Below are 25,447 nucleotides of genomic sequence, written 5' to 3'. Positions count from 1 at the left end.
TAAAGCACCTAAATAACAGAGCCCATTAGATTAGATGTGTAATAAAATAAGATAACCTTATGTGTCCCACAGTGGGGAAATTTGCTATATCGAAACAGCACAAGTACATCGGACTAGTAAGGCCAGAGGTAAATAAATAAACTGAAAAGCTTACAGACGAACAAAGGATTATAATAAATAAACTTAAGTAGATTGCACAGGATGAATAAATACAGTGAGTTGGCTGACGAGTGGGTATGTACAGTGTTTTTATATGTACAGTGTATTTATATATATTTAGTCATTAAAAAAATATATTTGTATTGCAGATTGTGTAAATGATTATATTCAGAGAATGCATTATTTATTAAATTTTAACGGTCTAAAAAAGAAATAAACAAACATCACTTTCCGCTTCTCTTCCACAGCATGTTTCAGTAGGTTTACATGAACTCCTGCAACTTTATAAGCAAACCATTTCAGCGTGTTGATTTCTATTAGTGTATATTTATAAGGACTTACCTTTTGAAAATGCCGAGAGCAAACACGAGCATGAGGAGATATTTTATGAAACGTGATGTCTTTCCTTCTTACAGCAGCGACCCATGCAGCCCGACGCCTCTTTGTTAAGTCCTCTGTCTGTGGTCCGTATTTTTTTTTCCAAGGCGGGAATACGAAAAACCGTAAGGCACCATCTGCTGTTTTCTGTTTAGAATTACATTTGCATCCTTTGACGCAGCACCAGTGTCCCATTATTTCCAAAGGAAGCAACTAGAACACTTCTACTCTCTGTTAGTTTTCTTTTGTTTGTTGCTGCTGTCTCTTCACCACAGAAATGGCGCTAACAACCCTAAATGCATTGCGGTTTTGCGGAAGTGACGTACACTGTCAAAGACCGATTCTCTTTTCCTCAGACAACCACCCCAATTATCAATGGGGAGCAGCTTTGAAGAGCCCGGAAGAAAAGGCTACATGCTAACTATTAAAATACACAATATTCAATAAATATGTTAAAAACCTTGTATGCAAATTGTTCTTTATGTAGAAATCTATGCTTAAAGTACAGTACAAAATAAACTGTCCTAGTGGTAACCAAACTGTTTATAAATAAAGTGCGAAGGCCTCTTTAAAGTGCTACAAGCTATTTACATAAAATGCTATTTTCATAAGTATAGTCCCAGTAATGATAACTGAAAGAGACAAATTGTTAATCCTACAGCCATGATCTTTTTTGGCAATCATTGTAATCTTAAAAGTAACAATATAAGGAAGTTTTGGTTCTGAATGGACCCAGAGAAAATGAGGTGTTTGGCTTCTGAACAAACCCAGAGAGGAGGAGGTTCTTGTTCTGAATGGACCCAGAGAGGAAGAAGTTGTGGTTCTGAACGGACCAAGGGTGGAAGTGGTTCTAGTTCTGAACGGACTCAGAGAGGCGCAGCTGGTTCTGATCACACCTAGAGAGGAAGAGATTCTGGTTCTGAATGGACCCAGAAAGGAGGAGGTTCTGGTTCTGAGCAAACCCTGAGAGGAAGAGGTTCTGGTTTTGAACGGACCCAGAGAGGAACACATGGTTCTATATGGACCCAGAGAGGAAGTAGTTCTGGCTCTGAAAGGACCCACAGAGGAAGATGTTCTAATTCTGAAGGGACCCAGAGAGGAGGAGATGGTTCTGAATGGACAAGGAGAGGAAGAGGTTCTGGTTCTGAACAGAACCAGAGAGGAGGAAGTTCTTGTTCTGAATGGACCCAGAGAGGAAGAAGTTCTGGTTCTGAACGGACCAAGGGTGGAAGTGGTTCTAGTTCTGAACGGACCCAGAGAGGCGCAGCTGGTTCTGATCACACCTAGAGAGGAAGAGATTCTGGTTCTGGATGGACCCAGAGAGGCAGACGTTTTGGCTCTGAATGGACCCAGAAAGGAGGAGGTTCTGGTTCTGAGCAAACCCTGAGAGGAAGAGGTTCTGGTTTTGAACGGACCCAGAGAGGAACACATGGTTCTATATGGACCCAGAGAGGAAGTAGTTCTGGCTCTGAAAGGACCCACAGAGGAAGATGTTCTAATTCTGAAGGGACCCAGAGAGGAGGAGATGGTTCTGAATGGACAAGGAGAGGAAGAGGTTCTGGTTCTGAACAGAACCAGAGAGGAGGAAGTTCTTGTTCTGAATGGACCCAGAGAGGAAGAAGTTCTGGTTCTGAACGGACCAAGGGTGGAAGTGGTTCTAGTTCTGAACGGACCCAGAGAGGCGCAGCTTGTTCTGATCACACCTAGAGAGGAAGAGATTCTGGTTCTGGATGGACCCAGAGAGGCAGACGTTTTGGCTCTGAATGGACCCAGAAAGGAGGAGGTTCTGGTTCTGAGCAAACCCTGAGAGGAAGAGGTTCTGGTTTTGAACGGACCCAGAGAGGAACACATGGTTCTGTATGGACCCAGAGAGGAAGTAGTTCTGGCTCTGAAAGGACCCACAGAGGAAGATGTTCTAATTCTGAAGGGACCCAGAGAGGAGGAGATGGTTCTGAATGGACAAGGAGAGGAAGAGGTTCTGGTTCTGAACGGACCCAGAGATCTGGAGGTTCTGGTACTGAACGGACCCAGAGAGGAAGTAGTTCTGGCTCTGAAAGGACCCACAGAGGAAGATGTTCTAATTCTGAAGGGACCCAGAGAGGAGGAGATGGTTCTGAATGGACAAGGAGAGGAAGAGGTTCTGGTTCTGAACGGACCCAGAGATGTGGAGGTTCTGGTACTGAACGGACCCAGAGAGGAAGTAGTTCAGGTTCTGAAAGGACCCCGAGAGGAAGATGTTCTAATTCTGAAGGGACCCAGAGAGGAAGAAGTTCTGGTTCCGAATGGACCCAGATAGGAAGTGGTGCTGATTCTGAACAGACCTAGAGATGAGGAGGTTCCTGTTCTTAATGGACACAGAACAGACCCAGAGAGGATGAGAATCTGGTTTTGAAAGGACCCAGAGCAGTGGCAGATCTAGGGGGTGGCTACTTGGACTACAGCCCTGGATGTTTCCCCCAGAGCCACGGATCTCGCTTCTGAGATGATCTGAGTAAAATGTGCAGTACTAGAATTCACCAGATGGTGGCAGCATGCACATTAAAGCTACCTGTAGCATTCCCGTTCAGAAGAAGTTGTCACAACTAGCTGGTGCTTCACAAACTGACGTCCCAGGGATGTGAAGCTCTGACTGACGATAATATAAGTATTGATAACCAAGAAAAAGTTAATGAGGAAATAAGAAACGTTTATGAAAAACTATATACAACCAAATTTTCAGTAGAACATTGTCAAATATTTTTTGAAAAAATTGGGAAATATAGGGAAAAAATTGATGGACATTTTAAGCAACTTATGGATAACAATCTCAAAATTGAAGAGCTAGATTTAGCAATTACAAAAATGTCAAAAGGAAAATCGCCCAGACTGGATGGCTTAACAGTAGAGTTTTATATCCATTTTTGGAATGATATCAGACTACTGCTTTATAATGCCCTGCTTGAACGTATCTCATCTGGTCAGCTGTCCCCTACAATAAAAAGAGGTGTTACTGTATAATGCTAATTCCAAAGCCCAATAAAGATAAATTGTTATTAGATAATTATAGGCCAATAACACTACTATGCAACCACTATAAATTGCTAGCTCACATCTACTCTAATAGATTGGATAAGGGATTACCAAAATTAGTGGATGAGTGTCAATCAGCCTTTGTGAAAGGTAGAGTTATACATAACCGTATTAGACTAATTATTGACCTGTTAGATTATAGAGACTTTATTCCTACAAATAGCTACATATTATTCTTAGACTTTTTCAAAGCCTTTGACTCACTTGAACATTCCTTTTTGCTTGAAACTTTACACTTCCTTGGTTTTAGAAGCAAATTTTGTGGCATAGTTAAAATGCTCTAATCTGACATCAGTAGCATGATCTCTCTAAACCCGGGATTAATGCCTGGATTTGAGATTTCATGTGGAATCAGACAGGGTTGTCCCATTTCCCCAAAGCTTTTCATCTTAGCGACACAACTGCTAGCTTTGTTAGTTAAAAACTCCAATCACATACAAGGTATCACTATTTTTGATAGAGAATTTAGAATAAACCAGTTTGCAGGTGATACCTGTATCTTTCTAAAAGATAAATCAATGATAGATAAAGCCTAAAGTACTATTTCCATATCCTCTGTTGCGTCTGGTTTATCTCTTAATATAAAAAATGTGAACTACTTCCTATTCATACAAGTCCTGATACCTCAGTTACTTCTATCAAAGTTGTAACTGAAGTTAAATACCTAGGACTGACAATATCAAAAAACTTAATTAGAAGAGAAGATACAAATATTTCAAATTGTATTTTGGATGAAAAAAGGCCTTAGTCACTGGTTAACAAGAGACCTTACCATATTTGGCTGAACTATTCTGTCCAAAACTGAAGGAATTTCCAAACTGATTTATCCCTGCCACTCCTTGTTTATATCCTCTAAAAACATAAGTAAAGCAAACACAATAATAGTTAAATTTTTATGGAGGAAATACATTACATAAAAAAATCTCAGTTGGTGAAAGAATATAATAAAGGTGGTATTAAAGCTCCAGATACTGAATCAATGGTTGGCAGCTTCAGAATTAACTGGATCAAATCTTATATGCTGCACCCGAATTCTATGTGGGATAACATTCCAAGATCATTGTTTGATAAATTAGGAGGTTTAGACTTTATTCTAAAATGTGACTTTGAGATAAACATGATTCCAATCAAGCTGTCCAAGTTCCACAAGCAGATTTTGCATTATTGGAAAATTATTTTTAGCAACAACTGCAAAAAGGAATGGTTTAACAAAAACATTATTTATGTTACTGATTTATTGGATGATAACAGCGATATTTTAAATTATTCAGATTTTAAAAAATATATAATGTTAAGTGTTCTATAAGAGAATATAACAAACTGTGTAAATCGATTCCACTGCCTTTAATTCAATTGATAAAAAAAACTCTAGATTATATAATAATTACCCACCAATATTGCCCAGTCTGTTGATTTCACAATGCAATTTGCTGGATAAAAAATGCAATAATAAATTAATTAGCAGCTTTTTGAAAGCCAGAAAATTTCATGATTATGATAGATTTAGATGGAAGAGATATTTTCCTGTTAGTTCAGATACAGTCGATAAAGCTTTCTCAGAATGTGTTAAATGGCCTATTCTACCTAAAGTCAAAGAAACACATTTTAAAGTTATAAACAAAATGTATCCTGTGGCAGAATTTTTAAGAAAAATATTTGGTTTTGAGGTGGATTAATGTTCCTTTTGTAATAATAATAGTGAAACCGTTGAACATTTGTTTTCCCTCTGTCCCGCTACACACCGCTTCTGGAAAGAGTTGAAAGATTGGATTTCTTTGAAAACAAATGATGTCCCCCATTTGCACTGAATGATGTCATTTTTTATATGGACCATCTTCCCCAGCCTGTTTCTGATACAATTAATATCCTCCTGCTGTTGGGTAAATATCAGATCCACTGTGCTGAATGGAGAAATGCTAAACCTTCCTTTCATTGCTTTATTAATGACTTTAAAATCCTTTTTTCTTCTCTTAAGAAGATAAAAAATGACAAACATGCCAAAAAACTGAGACTTGATTTCTCCAAACATCTGCTTTTTAAGTGGATTCACCTTTTTGTTTCTATTATTTCTATAGCTCTGTCTATGTTTGATTTAAATGTTTGCTGAGATAAATCCCCTGCTAGTTGTTTTACTTCTTTGTTTTTCTTTTATTGTAATTGATCTTTATCTGTTCATGTACACCCTTCCTATCCTCTCTGATAGTATCTTTTTAATGAAAATGTTTTTGACTTAAAAAAAAGAAGCTCTGACTGACTTCCAGACGTTCTTAGTCCCGGTGTTGTATGAAATTCTGTTCCCCCTTGTGTCGGGAGCGCGCATTGAAGCCAGAGAGGCGGACATGGAGGTTGGGATCATTTTCACGGTGCTTCGGATCGATAAAAACAGCTCCTATAATCATGTAAAGATTGTAACATCCAGTTTTATAAGCAGCTGTTGTTTACAAAATTGAAAAATAAATGAATAAACAGACGAGGTGCTTTTACTCTGTTTTGTGTTATTTTAAACGCCAAGAAAATCGTCTTTTTCTAACTTCTGTCACTTAAACCTGACAGAAATAAAAGTCAGTCACCAAACACAGTTTTCCAACAAGTATTGAGTATTTAGTATATTAGAATATTTATAATCATATTATATTTACTTATATTATATTTATTACTTTTCATTGCTGATATTAGATGATGGAAACTGGCTGATAGCAGGAGACAAATATTAAGAGTTCCTGAAAAGATGAGAGAGCAGATTTTCTGGTTAATCCCTTTCTAATATAAAATATGAAAGATTACTGGATTTAGGAAATCTATACTACATGATATCACACATAACAATTTTTGAGAATCTGGAAACAGTTGCTCTTTATTTCCCAAATATATGGGAGGAGGAGAGGAGAGAATGATTATTTCAGCTGAGTGAGACAATCTGTTCCCCCTCCATAACACGGGAATAAATTAATTCCCCTGCAAGTCTTTAACTGTGTTTATTCCTCTCTTCATCAACAACAAATTCTCTGGATTTGGTGACATTTAATCATTATTTGCCAAAGTAATGAGAGGGAAATCATATATTTTAGCCACCTGATATCGGTTCCCCTTTTGATGATCTATATGAAATATATTTTCTGTTTAAATGTTTATCTAACAATTCATAAATATTCCAAAAAAAAAAAAAAAAAGTTTAAACCAAACCCTCTGGACTTTGTTTTCCAAGTTTGAAGATGTTTCGCTTTCCATCCAAAAAGATTTCTCATTTCCAAATGTCTGGAGCAAAGCGACTGCAGACATTCGGAATTGATAATTAAAATACATTAAATAAAGATCATCAAACCAACAGTCATATTTATTTTAACAATTTTGGATTTAAAAATATAGAATAATACATTTTTCAAACATAATATATGAAAAATAATGACAGTGTAAAAATTCACAGGATTTGTTTATTTTTTTCCCCATGTTATGGGGAAACGGATTATATCAGGGTTATAATAAAGGGATTTTCTATTCTATAAAAGGGGTAGAAATATATAAGTAAATCTAAACAATGTATGTATAAAAATATATCTGCAAAATCCATAATATTCAACAACAAAAAAATAGTTAAGTATATTGTGCAAAACAGCAATAAAAAATTAAACTCCTATCAGATTTATAGTCCCCACCCTGCAGATATATTAGAATCTGTCCTTAAATTACAGCCAAACCCATTTACACAGTAACAGATAAAAACCTTTAAATAAATCAAACATTACCGCCACATATCTGACTCATTAACCATTAAAACAAGTGTTTTCATTCATATCAGACGGAACTATTCACTGACTGGATTATATTAAACTGAACTTCCAATTTTCACCACTGTTCGGCGCCAAGTAACCTTTTCTCTGATCACGGAGCAAATCATGGCTTGCTTGGACTCGCAATGAATCCTGGGAAAACTAAGGATACCGAGGATACATCGGACCCGTCCTTCAAATCGGGCAAAAGAAGGACGCATTTTAAGGCCGCATAACGAGGAGTCTTGGAATCCGACCAGACCGCGCCGCGCTATGACGTAATCGTCCTTCGAATCTGGCCGCAGCCCATGAATTCCAACAGGGCCGCTGTCTAGATTGATGTCCCAGGGATGTGAAGCTCTGACTGACCGAGCAGGCGTTCTTAGTCCCGGTGTTGTATAGAATTCTGTTCCCTTGTGTCGGGAGCGCGCATTAAAGCCATACTGTTCTTTACAAAATTGTAAAAATAATCGAGGTCCTTTTTTAGCTGTTTTGTATTGTTATTTTAAACGCCAAGAGAATCTGTCTTTTTCCAACTTTTGTCTCTTCAGCCTGACAGAAATAAAAGTCAGTCACCAAACACAGTAGAGTTTTTTGTTGGTGATATAAGAGGATGGAAACTATTAGAACTGTAAATTTACTGTCATATGTTTATATTACTGTTTATATATATATATATATATATATATATATATATATATATATATATATATATATATATATATATATATATATATATATATATATATATATATATATATATATATATATATATATATATTTTTTTTTTTTTTTTTTACAACTTTTTACAATTTTTCAAGGCTGCACAAGGCTTCAGAGAATGAAATTGTCCAGAGAGCTGTTCTAAAGGAAATTTCTTTTTGTTTTAAACTGTAAACAAAATGACAAATAAATCTAAGTCTAAAATTACTGGATTAAGGACATTCCTAGCATACGACATGATAATATACATAATGATTTTTTGAGAAATTGCCAACAGTTGCTCTTTATTTCCCAAAGATATGGGAGGAGGAGAGGAGAGAATGAATATTTCACCTGCCTGAAATAATCAATTCCCCTCCATAACATGGGATTAAATTGATTCCCCTGCAAGTCTTTAACTTTGTTTATTCTTCTCTTCATCAACAACAAACTCTGTGGATTTGGGGACGTTTAATCATTATTTGCTAGAGTTGTGAGAAGGGAATCATATATTTTATCCACCTGATATAATCTGTTCCCCTTTGATGATCTTTATGAAATGTATTTTCTATTTAAATGTTTATCTAACAATTTACAAATATTCCAAGAAAAGTTCAAACCAAATCTCTGGTGCAATGCTACTGCAGACATTTTGAATTGAAAATAAATTTTATAAAGATCATCAAACCAACAGTCAGATTTATTTTAACTATTTTGGATTTCAAAATATAAAATAATAAATGTTTCAAACATAGAAAAATAATGAACATTTCAAAATTCACAGGATTTGTTTAGTTTTTCCCATCTTGTGGGGGAATTGATTATATCAGATGGCTCCATCCATCCATCCATCCATCCATCCATCCATCCATCCATCCATCCATCCATCCATCCATCCATCCATCCATCCATCCACTTGGTCCAGCCGTGAAACATAGTCCCTCCAGCGTGTCCTTGGTCTCTCCCTGGGCCTCCTCCAGGAGGCATCCTAATCCGATGCCCGAGCCACCTCAACTGGCTCCTCTCGACGTGGAGGAGCAGCGGCTCTACTCTGAGTCCTCCCTGGATGACTGAGCTCCTCACACTATCTCTAAGGGAGAGCCCAGACACACTACGGAGAAAACTCATTCCAGCCGCTTGTATCCAGGATCTCATTGTTTCAGTCATGACCCAAAGCTCCTGACCATAGATGAGGGTAGGAACGTAGATCGACCGGTAAATCGAGAGCTTTGCTTTTTGGCTCAGCTCTCTCTTCACAACCACAGACTGGTACAGGGCCCAAATCACAGCAGATGCCGCATCAATCCACCTGCCGATCTCCCGCTCCATCTTCCCCTCATTCATGAACTAGACCCCAAGATACTTAAACTCCTCCACTGATTCCCCCTTCATAACTTTGGCAAATATTGTTTAAACGACCCTAAATCCACAGAGTTTGTTGTTGATGAAGAGAGGAATAAGCACAGTTAAAGACTTGCAGGTGAATTAATTTAATCCCATGTTATGGAGGGGAACGGATCCTAGATCCTCCCCTTAAACAACTGCAAGCTGTATGATTTGTAAAAAGCTGGTTAAATGCAGTCTAAAAAGTACATGAAAAATCATGAGCTAGAAAACATCGAGGTTCGGAAACGGAGAAAAAATATTCTCATTGCCCGAGAGACCCTCAGTCAGACATGATTGACAGGTGTTTCAGACCTCCAGAAAATATCCAAGAGTGATCACCTTCAGCAGCACTTCATATTAAGGGTTAGACTCACCACCAGTATTACTACCATTTATTTTGATGATCCACCTGGAAAAATAACATTATATACCTTTAACTTTCAAAGTTATATGTCATATGTTCAGAGATGGGAAGTAACGAAGTACAAATACTTTGTTACTGTACTCAAGTAGATTTTTCTGATATTTTTACTTTACTTTACTACTTATTTTTATGGCGACTTTTTACTTCTACTCCTTACATTTTTACACAAATATCTGTCCCTTCTACTCCTTACATTTTAAAAAATTGGCTCGTTACTTTAGTTTTAAATCATTTCAAAAGAGTTACCGTTATTATTTTTCACGTCATCAATACCAAATTCAATCTAATTGGATGGGAATCTACGTTGCATTTGACGCACCACTGCAAGATGAATCGACAGATTCGGCGGAATTCATTCGTGGCAAATCATTGCAGCTTGGTGGCGGTGGCGTTAGCATAGTAGTATGGACGACCAGATGGTTGAAAATGAACACAACGGAGATCTAGTCCTATTGGCAGACATCCATTTAAAATGTAGGCAACGGCATGAAAAAAGTGGTTTCTACTTTTACTTTTATACTTTAAGTAAATTTACAAGCCTGTACTTTGTTACTTTTACTTGAGTAAAGAAGTTTAATCAGTACTTCCATTTTTACCAGAGTATTTTTTAACACAAGTATCTGTACTTTTACTTAAGTACGGAAAGTGAGTACTTTTGCCATCTCTGCATATGTTACTGCAGCCTACCCAGAAAGTATAATTAAGACCTTGAAAGAACCCATTACATTTATCCCATTAGAACGTGTTATTTAAGTGTGCTAACAGTAGCTAATCCTTTAATTATCCCACATTGTGGAACTTTATAGAATTAAAGCAAAGGGCAAGTACACACAATACAAACAAAATCACATAAGGATTGAAAAAATAATAAAAGTGGTCAATTATTAACTATATTAGCATTACATTATTAATACTATTATTATTCAATTGTAATATTAAATAAAATCACTGAAAGATCGAAAGTTCCATGATACATCAAGCTTAGATGTTAAAAAGTATCGGTATGGTATCGATATCAGCGATACTGACCCTGATTTACATGGTATCTTATTGATTGAAAATTCCCAGTATCGCCAACCTTTAGTCACTACCGATCCGTCCCAGAAACACGATTCGCTCTACAGATATACTTTCGGGTCGTCCTCGATTTCATTTTGTTAAAAATACCTGAATGACGTTTTCCCTCCCCAAAAATAGTCAACTTACTAAAATATAATGTGTTAAAGGTTAACAATGTATTTCTTGAGAAAATAAATGCCTTAAAATCCTTTCTTTGATCAGTCGTCTCTGACCGATCTGCATCGGAAATGGGATCCTGCGCTACTTCCGGTGGCTAACTTTTTCGGCTTTGGAATTGAACATAAATCTAGTGTTTTTGTGCTTGCAGGATGGATCGGATAGTGACAACCGCTGCGTCTCAATGCGCAGGCTGCGTCCTTCGAAGGATGCATTTCAAGGTTACATCACAATGCTGCGCGGAGGCCGTCCCATTTGGCAAAAATTCTGAGGATGCTTAAAATGCAGCCTTCAAATGCGTCCTCCTTTTCCCCGAATTCTGAGGATGCACCGCTACCATCCTTAGTGGCCTCGCCTCCCACTAGATTTCCCCAGGTGCTTTGCGCGCTTTTTTTTGTAGTAGAAGAAGGAGAGAGAGAGAAAAAAGTTGGATTTTCTTCAAGTTACGCACAATGAAAAGCAGCAGCAGCAGCGGCGGCAGTAATCCTGAGTACACGTTTAAATGTAAGTAGTTTTTTTTTTTTTTTTTTACTGAACATCTATTAAAATACATGACGGTAACGGAGCCACCAGGGGTGGGATCAGCTAAAGCTAAAGCTCAGAGCTAACCTGTTGATACGAGATGCTCATCAACATTAAAAGCCTTCATACAAATGTCATAAATTTTGATTTTAACATACATCTTCACTGTGCTGATATCCCTCACACATCGGATCGTTTTATTCTCATACAGTTTATTACAAAGGATTAGAACAAACTTAATGCAGCTGAAGAAATAACATTAGTCCAGCTGTACTGGGCTGTTAATACTGCAAAAATTTTGCTTGAATACTCAATAACGTATAGTTGATTTACAGTACAGTATAATAAGGTTTAAAGTATAATTCACTTGAAGAACAATACTGGCGTAATTATACAGAACTGTCATTTTGCCTTTTGACATAACAGAAATATGATTTACATGTCATTTGGTTCCAGGAAGCAGGGAGCAGACAGAGGAGTGGATATAATTACCACCTTATCATCGGGGCCAAAAATACTGCTGCACTCAGATGGAGGGAAGAGTTGAGGCAGAATTCCATCTACATGTTGCATTTCTATGTAAAAGTCACACAAGTTAAAAGAAGTCCTGTTCAAACACCGACATACAAATATAATCTTTTGATCACATCAAATGATGCTCAGATGCCACTTTTTGTAAATCTTATATTTGTTATAGAAGTGATCCTTGATTGTTTATCTCTTCTCATTTCTCTTGTTTAGAACAATCCTGCAAAAAAAAAAAATGGTCTGGAGGGTAAAAAAAAAGTGGGACAACTTGAAGAAAAAATACAAAGTGTGTTCAGATTTGGATAATGTAATGAAATACACACACACATAGATATACATATACACACACACACACACACACACACACACACACACACACACACACACACACACACATATATATATATATATATATATATATATATATATATATATATATATATATATATATATTTGTATATGTGTGTGTGTGTGTGTATGTTTAGGGAAATGACATCTTACATATTTTATATTCAGGTTAATTTACACTTTGAGTAAGCTTGAAAAAAGTCATCTCCAAGTTTCCATTCCAAAGTCGTCTCTTTTTCTGTAGAATTTCATCAATCCATCCAGTTCATGAAACACTCCTTTTTTCTAGCTTTAAAGAAACACTACAGACAATTGCATCTGTTGACACAAATTGCTTTCCTCTACTTTAGGAATGCAAAGATCCAGGGACAGGGCAGGGGGTCAGTTGGAAGCCTACTGCTGCCACCTGACCCTAGTTTGTCCTCATGGATGAGGTATTAGGACAGAGGCCCTCTGTTGCCCCACCTGTCCTAATTGCCTCCATCCCTGAGGACACAGCAGGGCCAGGTGCTGCAGAGGCTGAGCAGTATCAGGGCGACGATGAGGAGGAAAATGAGGATGGGAGGGAAAGGAGGAAGAGAAGAAGGAGTGACGAGTTGGTGGATTTAATCAGGGAGGATATCAGATGGCAGAGGGAGGCGGGAAAGGATGGACAGATTATTTAATTTATTGGAGAGGATGGTGGACAGACATTCATTTTTCAAGTTCAGGTTCTGTGTTGCTATTATAGTAAAATTAAATTATTAAATTGTTTATAAAAGTTATTGTTGTCGGTGTGTTACATTATCTGTTTCATCACTTAACTATTTACATTAGATTTTAAGATGTACAGATATATAATAAATATTACTAGAGAACATTATATATATATATATATATATATATATATATATATATATATATATATATATATATATATATATATATATATATATATATATATTTATATATATATATATATATACATATATGTGTGTCCTTCAAAGGACGCAGCCTTTGTTTTAGACTTAAAGGAATAGTACACCCAAAACATGATTAGCCTTCATTTTCTCCTCACCCCCATGCTGAACAACACTCTGGAGTACTTTTTTGATATCTCAAATGCATCTGGAGATCTGGGTGGCTTCTTGCTGTCTGCTGACATTCAAATAATGGAGGTCTATGGTGACCGAGACAGAAAGGTCCATAAAAGTCCACAAAAAACGTGTCAATATTCCTCCATACTGCTCGTCCAATGTATTCCAAGTGTCCTGAGTGGGTAGCATCCAGAATTTACTCGAAACGAAGTCATTTAGAATGTTTTTAGAGCATAAACAGTAGTGTATAGGATTTCCTGAAAGCGCGCACATGCGCGCTCACGACGCTACGGAAGCCGGCAGACCAAACCAGATGAAAGTGCGCATTCAGCGTCTGCTCTGCCAATAATGCAAGCATAGAAGAAAAAATGTGCTGTTTACCTGTGCAAAGAAAGAACCAACGAAAGAAAAATGTCTGAGGACTTCAGTGTTGAGGAAGAGCATGAGTTCTTTGCCGAGCTGAATGCGCTGGTTTGGTCTGCCGGCTTCCGTAGCGTCGTGAGCGCGCATGTGTGCGCTTTCAGGAAATCCTATACACTACTGTTTATGCTCTAAAAACATTCTAAATGACTTCGTTTCGAGTAAATTCTGGATGCTACCCACTCAGGAAACTTGGAATACATTGGACGAGCAGTATGGAGGAATATTGACACGTTTTTTGTGGACTTTTATGGACCCTTCTCTCTCGGTCACCATAGACCTCCATTATTTGAATGTCAGCAGACAGCAAGAAGCCTCCCAGATCTCCAGATGCATTTGAGATATCAAAAAAGTACTCCAGAGTGTTGTTCAGCATGGGGGTGAGTAGAAAATGAAGGCTAATCATGTTTTGGGTGTACTATTCCTTTAACGCAGCTAACCACTCAATCCGCCACTCTTTTATTTTGAAAATCTAGAAAACGTCATCAAAATATCTCCCTCCTTCCCTCACTCGGTGCGCCGCGCGCCTCATTGTCCCACCGGCGCCGGCAGGGTGACAGCGGACTGTCCAGGAGGAGAAGGGAAAACCGAACAGAGTTAGAGAACCGGGAAAGCTTCCAACTTTTTTTTTTTTTTCGCGAACCGCGATAAATTAAATAGATAATTAATTTATTAAACCGAAGGAACCGATGAGCGCAGCGGTCAGTTTGAACTTTATCCAAATAACTTCAGTTCGGCTGCACTCGATGATCACGAGGTTACTGGATCATATCAGCTGATTTCTGTTTGTGGCTGGGGGAGTTTGAGGATGAAAGAGAACTAAAACACGACCCAAGCGGTCACTTTGAAGTGGCTTAAATGGGACGGGCTCACGTGCTCGTGTCCTTTTACAGATAACAGCAGAGAAGGTGCAGCTGTCCAGACCCACGACTGCGCTACCTCTCAGGATAGAGACAGAGGACAGGACACTAAGGACAGAGGAAAGGAAATAAAAACAACCTCCACTCTGACACTGAGCCCAACAGATACATCGCTTATCTTTCTAGAAACCCGCCCGGACTATGGCCGCCTCCTCACAAGACAGCTGCCTCTGGTTGCTCTGGAGACGGACCCTGCTCGCGCTGTGGCTGTGCGCTGCAGCGCGTGGGGCGGAGGATGAAAGAGATTTCAACGCCGAGGTAAGAGCCACTGATCCTCCCTTCTGTAGCGTGAGGAGAAACAACAGTACAGGCGACCTGAAACAATGAGCTGATAAAGTTTCCTGCAGGAACATCAACGTGAGAAAAGAGGAATTCAGTCTGAGCTATGAACAATAACTTTAAAACATGTATGGATGTCCTAAAGGGTGGTTCGTTTCACAGTTTTCTGAACATGAACCCTGTCAGATGAGTTAGATCACACCTGATAACATCTGCAGGAGAACATTCTGATAACTTTATTTTCTGTGCCTGGACTTTGACTAGAACTAAAACATGAATCTGCTTTGTAGAGAATGACTGACCCAGCCAGAAAAACATGACTATTATTTAGAATGTTACTACTTTTACTACTACTAGTAGCCAAAATGAGTCCTGAATAATTGATATGGATTAACTGATAACTAGTAGGGGTGTACCTATAACTACTATGGGTTTAATGATAACTTGATATTGGTTAATAACCAGTAATAACTAATAACTAGTATGGGTTAATTGATATTTGATATGGGTTAACTGATAACTAGTATAAGTTAATGAATAATTAGTATTGAATGATTGATGACATGTATTGGTTAACTGATAAGTCGTATGGTGAACTGGTGACCAGGATGGGTTAATGGATAACTGATTAAATCATAACTGATATGGGTTAACTGTTTACTAGTTTGAGTGAATCGATGCCTAGTTCGAGTTAATGGTAACTAGTAGGGTTGTCAAAAGTATCGATACTCAAAAAACTATCGATACTGAAACGTTGTATCCGGATACAATACTCATTTTCAAAAGTATCGATACAGCCATCTAAAGTGCAGAATAGTGGAAAATGCACTTTCTGAACACTGTGTGATTGAATAATTCTCTGCATTTTTCAGTTTCAGACTTCTTTTTGTAACTGGTGCAGCTGCTGAGAATTATTTTTGTTTAACTGGTTTGGCAGTGTCATTGTTATGTCTGCAAAACATAGCCAAGGAAGGAACACTTAATTTTAATTTTGTAAGTTTTTTATCAAGCTTGCTTTATATTGTGCACAGCATACAACCTCAAAATATTATTCTTATTGTTTTTTATTTATTTCTTGTATTTTTTTTTAGCAATGAAAATATTTCTGTTGAATTTAAGAGTCTTTGTTTTTATTCTTGTGGTATCGAAAAGGGCATCAAGTATCGAATATTTTACTTAGTATCGGTATCGAGTTAGAAAGTTTAGTGTCGTGACAACCCTAGTAACTAGTATTGCTTGACTGATTACTAGTATGGGTTCACTGATACCTAGTATGGGCTAATTGATGACTGCTATGGGTTTATTGATAACTATTATGGGTTAGCGCATTACTGATATTGGATAAGAACTAGTAATAGCTAATAACTAGTATGGGTAAATGGATAACTGATATGGGTTTATTGATAACGGATGTTAGTTAATAACCAGTATGGGTTAATAGATGGCTGATGGGTAACTGGTATGGATTAATGGATAACTATTGTTGGGTTTATTGATAACTATTATGGGTTAATGCATTACTGATATTGGTTAAGAACTAGTAATAACTAATAAGTAGTATAGGTTAATTGATATTTGATATGGGTTAACTGATAACTAGTATGGGTGTACTTATAACTACTATGGGTTTAATGATAACTGATATTGGTTAATAACCAGCATGGGTTAATGGATGGCTGATGGATAACTGGTATGGATTAATGGATAACTATTATGGGTTAATGCATTACTGATATTGGTTAAGAAGTAGTGATAACTAATAACTAGTATGGGTTAATTGATATTTGATATGGGTTAATTGATAAGTAGTATGGGTTAATCAATAACTAGTATTGAATGATTGATGACATGTATTAGTTAACTGATAAGTTGTATATTGAACTGGTGACCAGGATGGGTTAATGGATAACTGATTATATCATAACTTATATGGGTTAATTGTTTACTAGTTTGGGTGAATCGATGCCTAGTTCGGGTTAATAGTAACTAGTATGGCTTGACTGATGACTGCTATGGGTTCACTGATAATTAATATGGGCTAATTGATGACTGGTATGGGTTAATTGATAACTATTATGGGTTAATGGATAACTAATAAGGGTAAATGATAACCTGTCTGGGTTAATTAATAACAATTATGGTTAATTTGTGATTAGTATGGATTAATGGATAACTGATGTGGGTTAATTGATTACTAATATGGGTTAATTAAGGACTGGTATTGGTTAATGGATAACTAGTATGTGTTAACTTATGATTAGAATAGGTTAATTGATGATTATTATGGATTAATGGATAACTAATATGGGTGAACCTGTCGGTGTTAAATGATAACCAGTATGGGTTAAAGCAGCAGTCCCCAACCACTGGCCCGCGGTCCGTCATTTGGTACCGGGGCGCACAGAAAAAAGTATATATATATATATATATATATATATATATATATATATATATATATATATATATAAAATTTACCAAAGATCAGAGTCTTGAGTGATGTTTTATATTGAAAAATATAAAAAATTGCGGTATTCTCTCCAATCACATCAGTCGGTGCATCTGTCCCTCTTGACACAGGTTAATTCAGTTCAAGACTCATCCTATCTATAACATCCTTTCTTTGTGAAGCGGGTCGCTGCGGTCACAGCGACCAAAACAAAGCTACGGAGCAGACTGGACATCAGGAGCACACTTCGTCTGTCATTTTCTCCGATTACGCCTAGATGGGACCGGCTTGTTGTTTTATTTTTATGCTGTTTGTGTTTGATTTTATGCCAGTCATATCATTTTACATAATCGTATTTATCACCCCCCCCCCCCCACCCCGTGAAAATATTGTCTGACATATGGTGGTCCGTGGTGCAAAAAAGGTTGGGGACCGCTGGGTTAAAGGACCGGTGACAGATGAAGATAATCCAAAGAGCAAGAAGCAGGTGAAAAGTTGAGTAAAACAAAGAGACATTTTTATGGGATTGAAGCACGGTTGGAACAAAAAATGGTGGAAAACTGTGCAAACTATGCTGCTAGTTTGAACCTAAGAGAAGAAGCTGTTTTTATTGATGGAGGCTTCTTCACCTTCAGCCCCACTGTGCTAACGGCCGTAGTCTGGTCTGAGCTTAAGGCGTTTCTCCACAGCGCTGTTTTAAAGCCATGTTTTGAACCAGACTGACAACCTGATGCCCCAGTCACTGAGGGGGCCAGGCCTGCTGCAAAGGCACACTTTCTCACATTGAGGCTGATGAGAATGTGCGGGAATTAAGTTCAGTTCAGTTCAGTTCAGTTCAGTTTATTTATATAGCGCCAAATTCACAACACATGTCATCTCAAGGCACTTTACAGTTCAACCAGATCATACAGTCAAATTGATACAAAGTTTTCTATCTAAGGAAAACCAGTTGATTGCATTGACTCATTGACTCAAATACAATCCCCCACACTAAGCATGCTTGTAGCGACAGTGGAGAGGAAAAACTCCCTTTTAACAGGAAGAAACCTCCAGCAGAACCAGGCTCAGTGTGAGCGGCCATCTGCTGAGGCCGACTGGGGTTCAAGGAGACAGAAACAGAGATACAAAAAGCAGCTGTAAAAGGCGGCCCCGTCCAGGAAACACACAGCCAGGCAGACGAGCTCCAAGGCAGCTCCCATGCCAGAGGACGAAGAGAGCACATCCACTCAGTCACGGCCAGAGAAACAGGACCACACTGGAAAACAGGCCGATCTCCAACATCTATAAACAAGGGTGTTGATGGAAGCAGCACAGCTGATGTTTCTTTCCAGGATGACGTCACAGCCAAACAGGAACAGACGAGGCAAAGCTACTCTGAGGAAAAGCAGAGAGAGCAGAAGGTTAGAGATTGAACTAACAGATTCTGCAGAATAGGAGAACAGAGAGAGAATGAAGCAGAATGATGAAATGGGGGTCCCTATGTCCTCCAAAAGTCTAAGCCTATAGCAGCATAACTATAGAGATAGCTCAGGATAACCTGAGCCACCCTAACTATAAGCTTTATCAAAAAGGAAAGTTTTAAGCCTAGCCTTAAAAGTAGACAGGGTGTCTGCCTCACGGACTAAAACTGGTAGTTGGTTCCACAGGAGAGGAGCCTGATAACTAAAAGATCTGCCTCCCATTCTACTTTTAGAAATTCTAGGAACCACTAGTAAACCTGCAGATTGAGAGCGAAGTGCTCTGTTAGGAACATAAGGAACAATCAGATCTCTGATATAATATGGTGCTTGGCCATTTAAGGCTTTATATGTGAGAAGGAGGATTTTAAATTCTATTCTTGATTTAACAGGAAGCCAATGAAGAGAAGCCAGGATAGGCGAGATATGATCTCTCTTTTTAATTTTCATCAGAACCCTGGCTGCAGCATTTTGGATCAGCTGAAGGCTTTTAACTACAGTTTGTGGACTTCCTGATAGTAAAGAATTACAATAGTCCAGCCTTGAAGTAACAAATGCATTGACTAGTTTCTCAGCATCACCCCTGGACAGGATATTTCTAATTTTTGCAATGTTCCTCAGATGAAAGAAGGAAATTCTAGAAACCTCTTTGATATGGGATTTAAATGACAGGTCCTGATCAAAAATAACACCAAGATTTTTTACTTTATTATCTGAAATCAGTTTAATCCCATCCAAATGAAGTGACTGGCTAATCAGTTTCTTTTTCAGAGACTCTGGTCCAAAGACTATAACTTCTGTTTTATCTGCATTCAGAAGCAGAAAGTTAAGAGTCATCCAGGTTTTTATGTCTTCAAGACATGCCTGTAATCTATGTAATGGGTTAGCTTCATCTGGATTTATAGACAGATATAGCTGGGTATCATCAGCATAACAGTGGAAATTAATCCCATGCTGTCTAATAATTCTACCAATTGGGAGCATGTATAAAGTAAAGAGAATTGGTCCTAGCACTGATCCCTGTGGTACTCCACAGGTAACCTTTGAGCGTGTTGAAGATCTATCATTAACATGAACAAACTGAATTCGATCAGATAGATAAGATTTAAACCAGTCTAGTGCTGTTCCTTTAATTCCAACAAAATATTCAAGTCTTTCTAAAAGAATATTATGGTCAACTGTATCAAATGCAGCACTAAGATCCAACAGGACGAGCACAGATACAAGTCCATTATCTGAGGCCATGAGAATATCATTAGTGACTTTCACCAGAGCTGTTTCAGTGCTATGATGAGCTCTAAAGCCAGACTGAAACTCTTCAAAAAGTTCATTATGGTGTAAGTGATCGCAAACTTGTTTGGCAACTACTTTCTCAAGAATTTTGGATAAGAAAGGAAGATTGGATATAGGTCTATAATTGACCAAGTCATCTGGGTCAAGAGACGGTTTCTTAAGCAGAGGTTTAATTACAGCAACCTTAAAAGCTTTAGGTACATATCCCTGTAACAGAGATAGATTAATCACATCTAAAATGGAGGAGGAGATCAAAGGGAATACCTCCTTAAATAACCTGGTTGGAACTGGATCTAACATACAAGTTGAAGGCTTAGATGAAGACAATAATTTTGCTAATTCAGAGAGTTCAACTGGATCAAAGCAGTCTAAACAACAGAGCTATGGCTCTGGGTGAGTTTGGCAACTGTATTAAAAAGAAATCTAGGATTATTCTTATTATCCTCTATTAATGAGGAGAAGTATGCTGCTCTTGCTTTACAAAGGGTCCTCTTATACAGCAGTAAACCATTTTTCCAGTGTGATGGTCTGAGCAGTCAAAGGAAGATCAGGCACAGGTTTAGATCCAAAAAGTCTTCTTTTTATTGAACCCAAAACAAAGAACTTGGGTCAACAAAAAACAAATCACAAAGTTGGGCCCATAAAAGAGGTCAAAGTAACAGAATTTAACTCAGGCTAACAAAAGACCTACTGAAACAAACAGACCTGCTACATGAGACAAAGGGAAAACTTAAATACTGGCTGATCAGGCCACATAGAAGATACAAAGGGGGAAACACACAAAAACCTAACTGAAATTAACAGAGGAAAATCCCATTCCCCCCTCTTGCTGATGAGAAGTGGTGTAAACCAATTTGCAGCTTCAATGGGCTGGCTCCACCCCTTCTCCACCTCTGTTCTCCTGAAGGACTGGAGCAGCCAGCACTGAGGTGACTCAAAAAAAACAAACAAAGATTAAATCAAGCAGAACATAAAAGTGTAAACTAAAATGTGCGCACTTTTCTAGAATACAGTGTTATGACTTACAAAAATTCTGTAAATTAAATCCTAAATGTAAAGAAATCCCAATATAAATGAAATGAGACTTTCTGACTTAGTGTGTGTTGTGATTGAATGTTACCACATTTGGGTGGCTGTAGTTGCAGCCATCACACACTCCCCCTCTTCAAATCTCTTGCTGGGACAGCGAGAGAGACAATCCGCAATGCAGTTGTCCTTGCCAGGGATATGGTGGATGGTGAATCGAAACGGCTGGATTGCAAGGTACCAGCGTGTAATCCTTCCATTTGTATCTTTCATCTTCTCCATCCATTGCAGAGCTTTGTGGTCAGTTTCTAAGTTGAACTCTCTCCCAAGAAGGTAGTACCGGAAGGAATCCAGGGCCCATTTTATGGCCAGTGCCTCTTTTTCAATGGTTGAATATCGCACTTCCCTTGGAAAGAGTTTGCGGCTAATAAAAGCCACTGGATGGCGATCTCCAGGTGGTCCCTGTAACAGAACGGCACCCAAACCTCTCTCAGAGGCATCAGTCTGAAGAATAAAATTTCCTTCAAAATCAGGGCTGTGCAGGACTGGACTCTTACTGAGAGATTGTCGCAGATCCTGGAAAGCCGTCTTGGCCTCCTCCGTCCAGATGATCTTATGGGGGCTTCGGGAACCAGTGAGGTCTGTTAGTAGAGCGGCCCTGGCTGAGAAATGAGGGATAAAACGATGGTAGAATCCTGCCATACCCAAAAAGGATCTTAACTGCTTTCTAGTCTCAGGCAGAGGACAAGACTCTATAGCTGCAATTTTATTTATTTGAGGCTTTATCACTCCATTTCCGATCACGAACCCAAGGTACTCAGTTTCAGCCTTGGCAATTGCACACTTGGCTGGATTAATAGTCAACCCCGCAGATTGGAGGCGCTCCAACACCCTCTCCAGGTGTTTCAGGTGGTCTTCCCAGGTAGAACTGAAAATGACTATGTCATCAAGATAGGCCGCAGCAAAATTAGACATGTCAGACAGTACCTGATCCATCAGTCTCTGGAATGTTGCCGGGGCACCATGTAATCCGAATGGCATGACTTTAAACTGGAACAGGCCCCCTGGGGGTCCGGAAAGCAGTCAGTTCTTTTGAGCGTTCCGTCAGGGGTACCTGCCAATAACCCTTGCAGAGATCTATGGTTGTTAAATATCTGGCTTTCCCAAGCCGCTCAACCATGTCATCAATGCGGGGAGTTGGATATGAATCAAAATGTGTTATTCCATTCAGATACCTGAAATCAATGCAGAAACGTATGCTGCCGTCCTTCTTTGGCACCAGAACCACTGGGTGGCACCACTCACTCCTTGATGGTTCAATAATTCCAAGTGACAGCATCAGGTTGACTTCTTCTTTTAGGGAAACCAACAGGCGCTCAGGTATTCTGTAACTCAGTCTTCTCACAGAGGCTCCATTTTTTAATACAATGTCATGTTGGACAAGTTCTGTTTTACCAGGATTTCCCTGGAACATGTTTGGTTTACAAAGATCTCTCACCTGAGCTTGCTTTTCCTCAGAGAGGTGATTCAGGTCTAGAAACTGAGGTGAGGGTTTTGGCAGATATTGAGTATCCTCTTCCTCCTCCTCTAGAACCTCCTGAATAAGAAAAACATCTGCCTTTGGTCTCTCCACCCATTCTTTAAGCAGGTTGACATGAAGTACTCTGGTGGAGCGGGGCTGATCTGGAATGGCAATCTTGTAGGTTGTTTGTCCCAGTCTGCTCTGGATTTCATACGGGCCTTGCCATTTTGCCAGCAGCTTACTGTCAGCACTTGGAAGGAGCACCAGCACTTTCTGGCCAGGCCTGAAGGACCTGTGGCGAGCTGACTGGTCATACCAGTTTTTCTGATGTTTCTGTGCTTCCTCCTTGTGAGCTTGGGCCAATGCAGTCATCCTTTCCAGCCGTTCCCGCATCTGGACAACATAAGAGACAACATTTACAGCTTGAGAGCTTTCTTTGTCACCTTCCCATGTCTCCCTTAGGAGAGATAGAGGACCTCGTACATCATAACCATATAGCAATTCAAATGGTGAAAAACCAGTGGAGGCCTGTGGCACTTCTCGATATGCAAAGAGAAGGTAAGGCAGCCACTGGTCCCAGTCTGTACCGGTTTCATTGACAAACTTTCTTAACATCTGTTTCAAAGTCTGATTGAAGCGCTCTGTAAGGCCATCTGTCTGAGGATGGTATGGAGTGGTCTTCAGGCTCCTAATGCCGAGGAGTTGGTACACCTGCTTCAACAGAGTGGACAGAAAGTTAGTTCCACAGTCAGTAAGAATCTCAGCAGGAAACCCCACTCGTGAGAAGAGCTGTATGAGACAGAAGGCAACTGCTTTAGCTTTTATTGATTTCAAAGGAAACACCTCTGGATATTTTGTAGCATAATCCAGAATCACAAGCATATAACGATTGCCTGATTTACTTTTTTCCAGGGGACCAACAATGTCCATTCCCAGCCGTTCAAATGGCGTGTTGATGATTGGTAATGACTGAAGAGGAGGTCTGGAGGGGATTTTTAGAGAAGACTTTTGGCACTGAGGGCAGCCTTTGCAGAAGAGAGCCACGTCAGATTGTATTCCAGGCCAGTAAAAATATTTTCTGATGCGGGCCATTGTCTTGTGCTTTCCAAGATGGCCAGCCCATGGAATGGAATGTCCTAAGGACAGCACCACCTTCTGGACTGGTCTGGGAACCACCAACTGCAACACTGACCCCTGTTGACGGTACAGGATGCCATCTTTCAAAAAAAATTCCTCCAGCTTCTTTGAACCTTGTTCAGGTTGTTGGTTTCCCTCTGCTTTCTGAAATAAAGGTGTTAGAGCTGGATCACTATGTTGCATTTCGATTATGTTAGCAGGGATTTTAAACCCCAAAGGTAACTCAGGCTTAGAGCTAGAAGATAGTTCTACAACAGAGTGTTGAAATTTCTCTTGCCGTCGCTGTCTGCGGGACTTGCGAGACTTCCCGGGCGTGGTCTCCAGGTCCGCATCATAAAAAGGTAAGGCACAGAGTGGTTGCAGAAACTCCTCCCTCTTACTAGCCTGAGATCTGGTTAATACTGCATTGCACATATTGTTAGAGTTCAATAAATCACACAACACCGGCAGATCTTGACCCAACACTACTGGAAATGGCAAGTTTTCAGCCACACCAATATTTAAAAGGTAGAGTTGGCCTTGTACTTTAATATACAGCTCTGCTGTTGGATATAATAACTCATGTCCGTGAACACAGCGGACAGGGATTGTTTCCACATTAACTTTATTTGCTGGAACAAAGTCTCTGTGCACCAGGGTTTGTGTACTTCCTGAATCAATGAGGGCCTTTAATTGCTTACCCTCAACTTCAATTGAGGTCGTCCTCAAGCCAAACGGCACTTTAGAGTCCACACTTTTTCTGGGCACAAAACACATTTGTGTTATATTTGTAGAGTTTTGCGGGCACATTGGTTTTGTGTGCCCTTCCATCCCACACAGATAACAGATTACTGTCTTGGTTGGGGCTCTTGATGGTGCATTCAATGGCTGGGTCTTTAGAGTTTTACTCACCCCTGCCTTTTGGTAGTGGGGAACAGGCTTTGAAACCTCCCTCCTTTTCCATGCTGTTTGACTCCATGGTTGTCCCTTTCTCCGTGCGGCCACAAACACATCAGCTAACTGCGCAGCTTCTGCAGCAGACTTTGGGTTATGTTCTTTAATCCATATCTGCAACTCAGGAGACAACATTCTTAAGTATTGTTCCAAAATGATTATTTCACTGACCTCATGCACAGTTTTTTGTTTTGGCATCACCCACTTTCCGTACAACTCTTTCAGTCTTGCATACAGTTCTTTTGGATTCTCATCTGGTTTTACTTCCAGTGATCGAAATCTCAATCTGTATGTCTCAGGATTGATGTCATACTTTTGAAGAACAGCTTCTTTAACTTTATCATAATCCAGAGAGTCATCCATATCCATATGAACATACGCACCTCTTGCTTTACCAGTGAGTAGTGGAATCAGATGGA

General features: G+C 39.1%; 1 protein-coding gene across 1 annotated transcript in view; it reads left to right on the top strand.

Moving 5' to 3' along the window:
• The first annotated feature begins 14,545 nt into the window (after positions 1-14,545).
• Positions 14,546-25,447, top strand: part of mmp15b (matrix metallopeptidase 15b) — a 73,808-nt gene continuing 62,906 nt past the window's right edge. Inside the window, exon 1 of the mRNA XM_038274826.1 lies at positions 14,546-15,193. Coding sequence (XP_038130754.1) covers positions 15,077-15,193 — 117 coding nt within the window. The 5' untranslated portion in view covers positions 14,546-15,076. The remainder of the gene's footprint in view (positions 15,194-25,447) is intronic.

The sequence above is a fragment of the Cyprinodon tularosa genome, unplaced genomic scaffold, assembly GCF_016077235.1.
Source record: "Cyprinodon tularosa strain WSP-4 unplaced genomic scaffold, ASM1607723v1 ctg931, whole genome shotgun sequence".
NCBI lineage: Eukaryota > Metazoa > Chordata > Actinopteri > Cyprinodontiformes > Cyprinodontidae > Cyprinodon > Cyprinodon tularosa.
The sequence above is the reverse complement of the archived record's forward strand: the minus strand, read 5'-3'. Positions and strand labels throughout refer to the sequence as shown.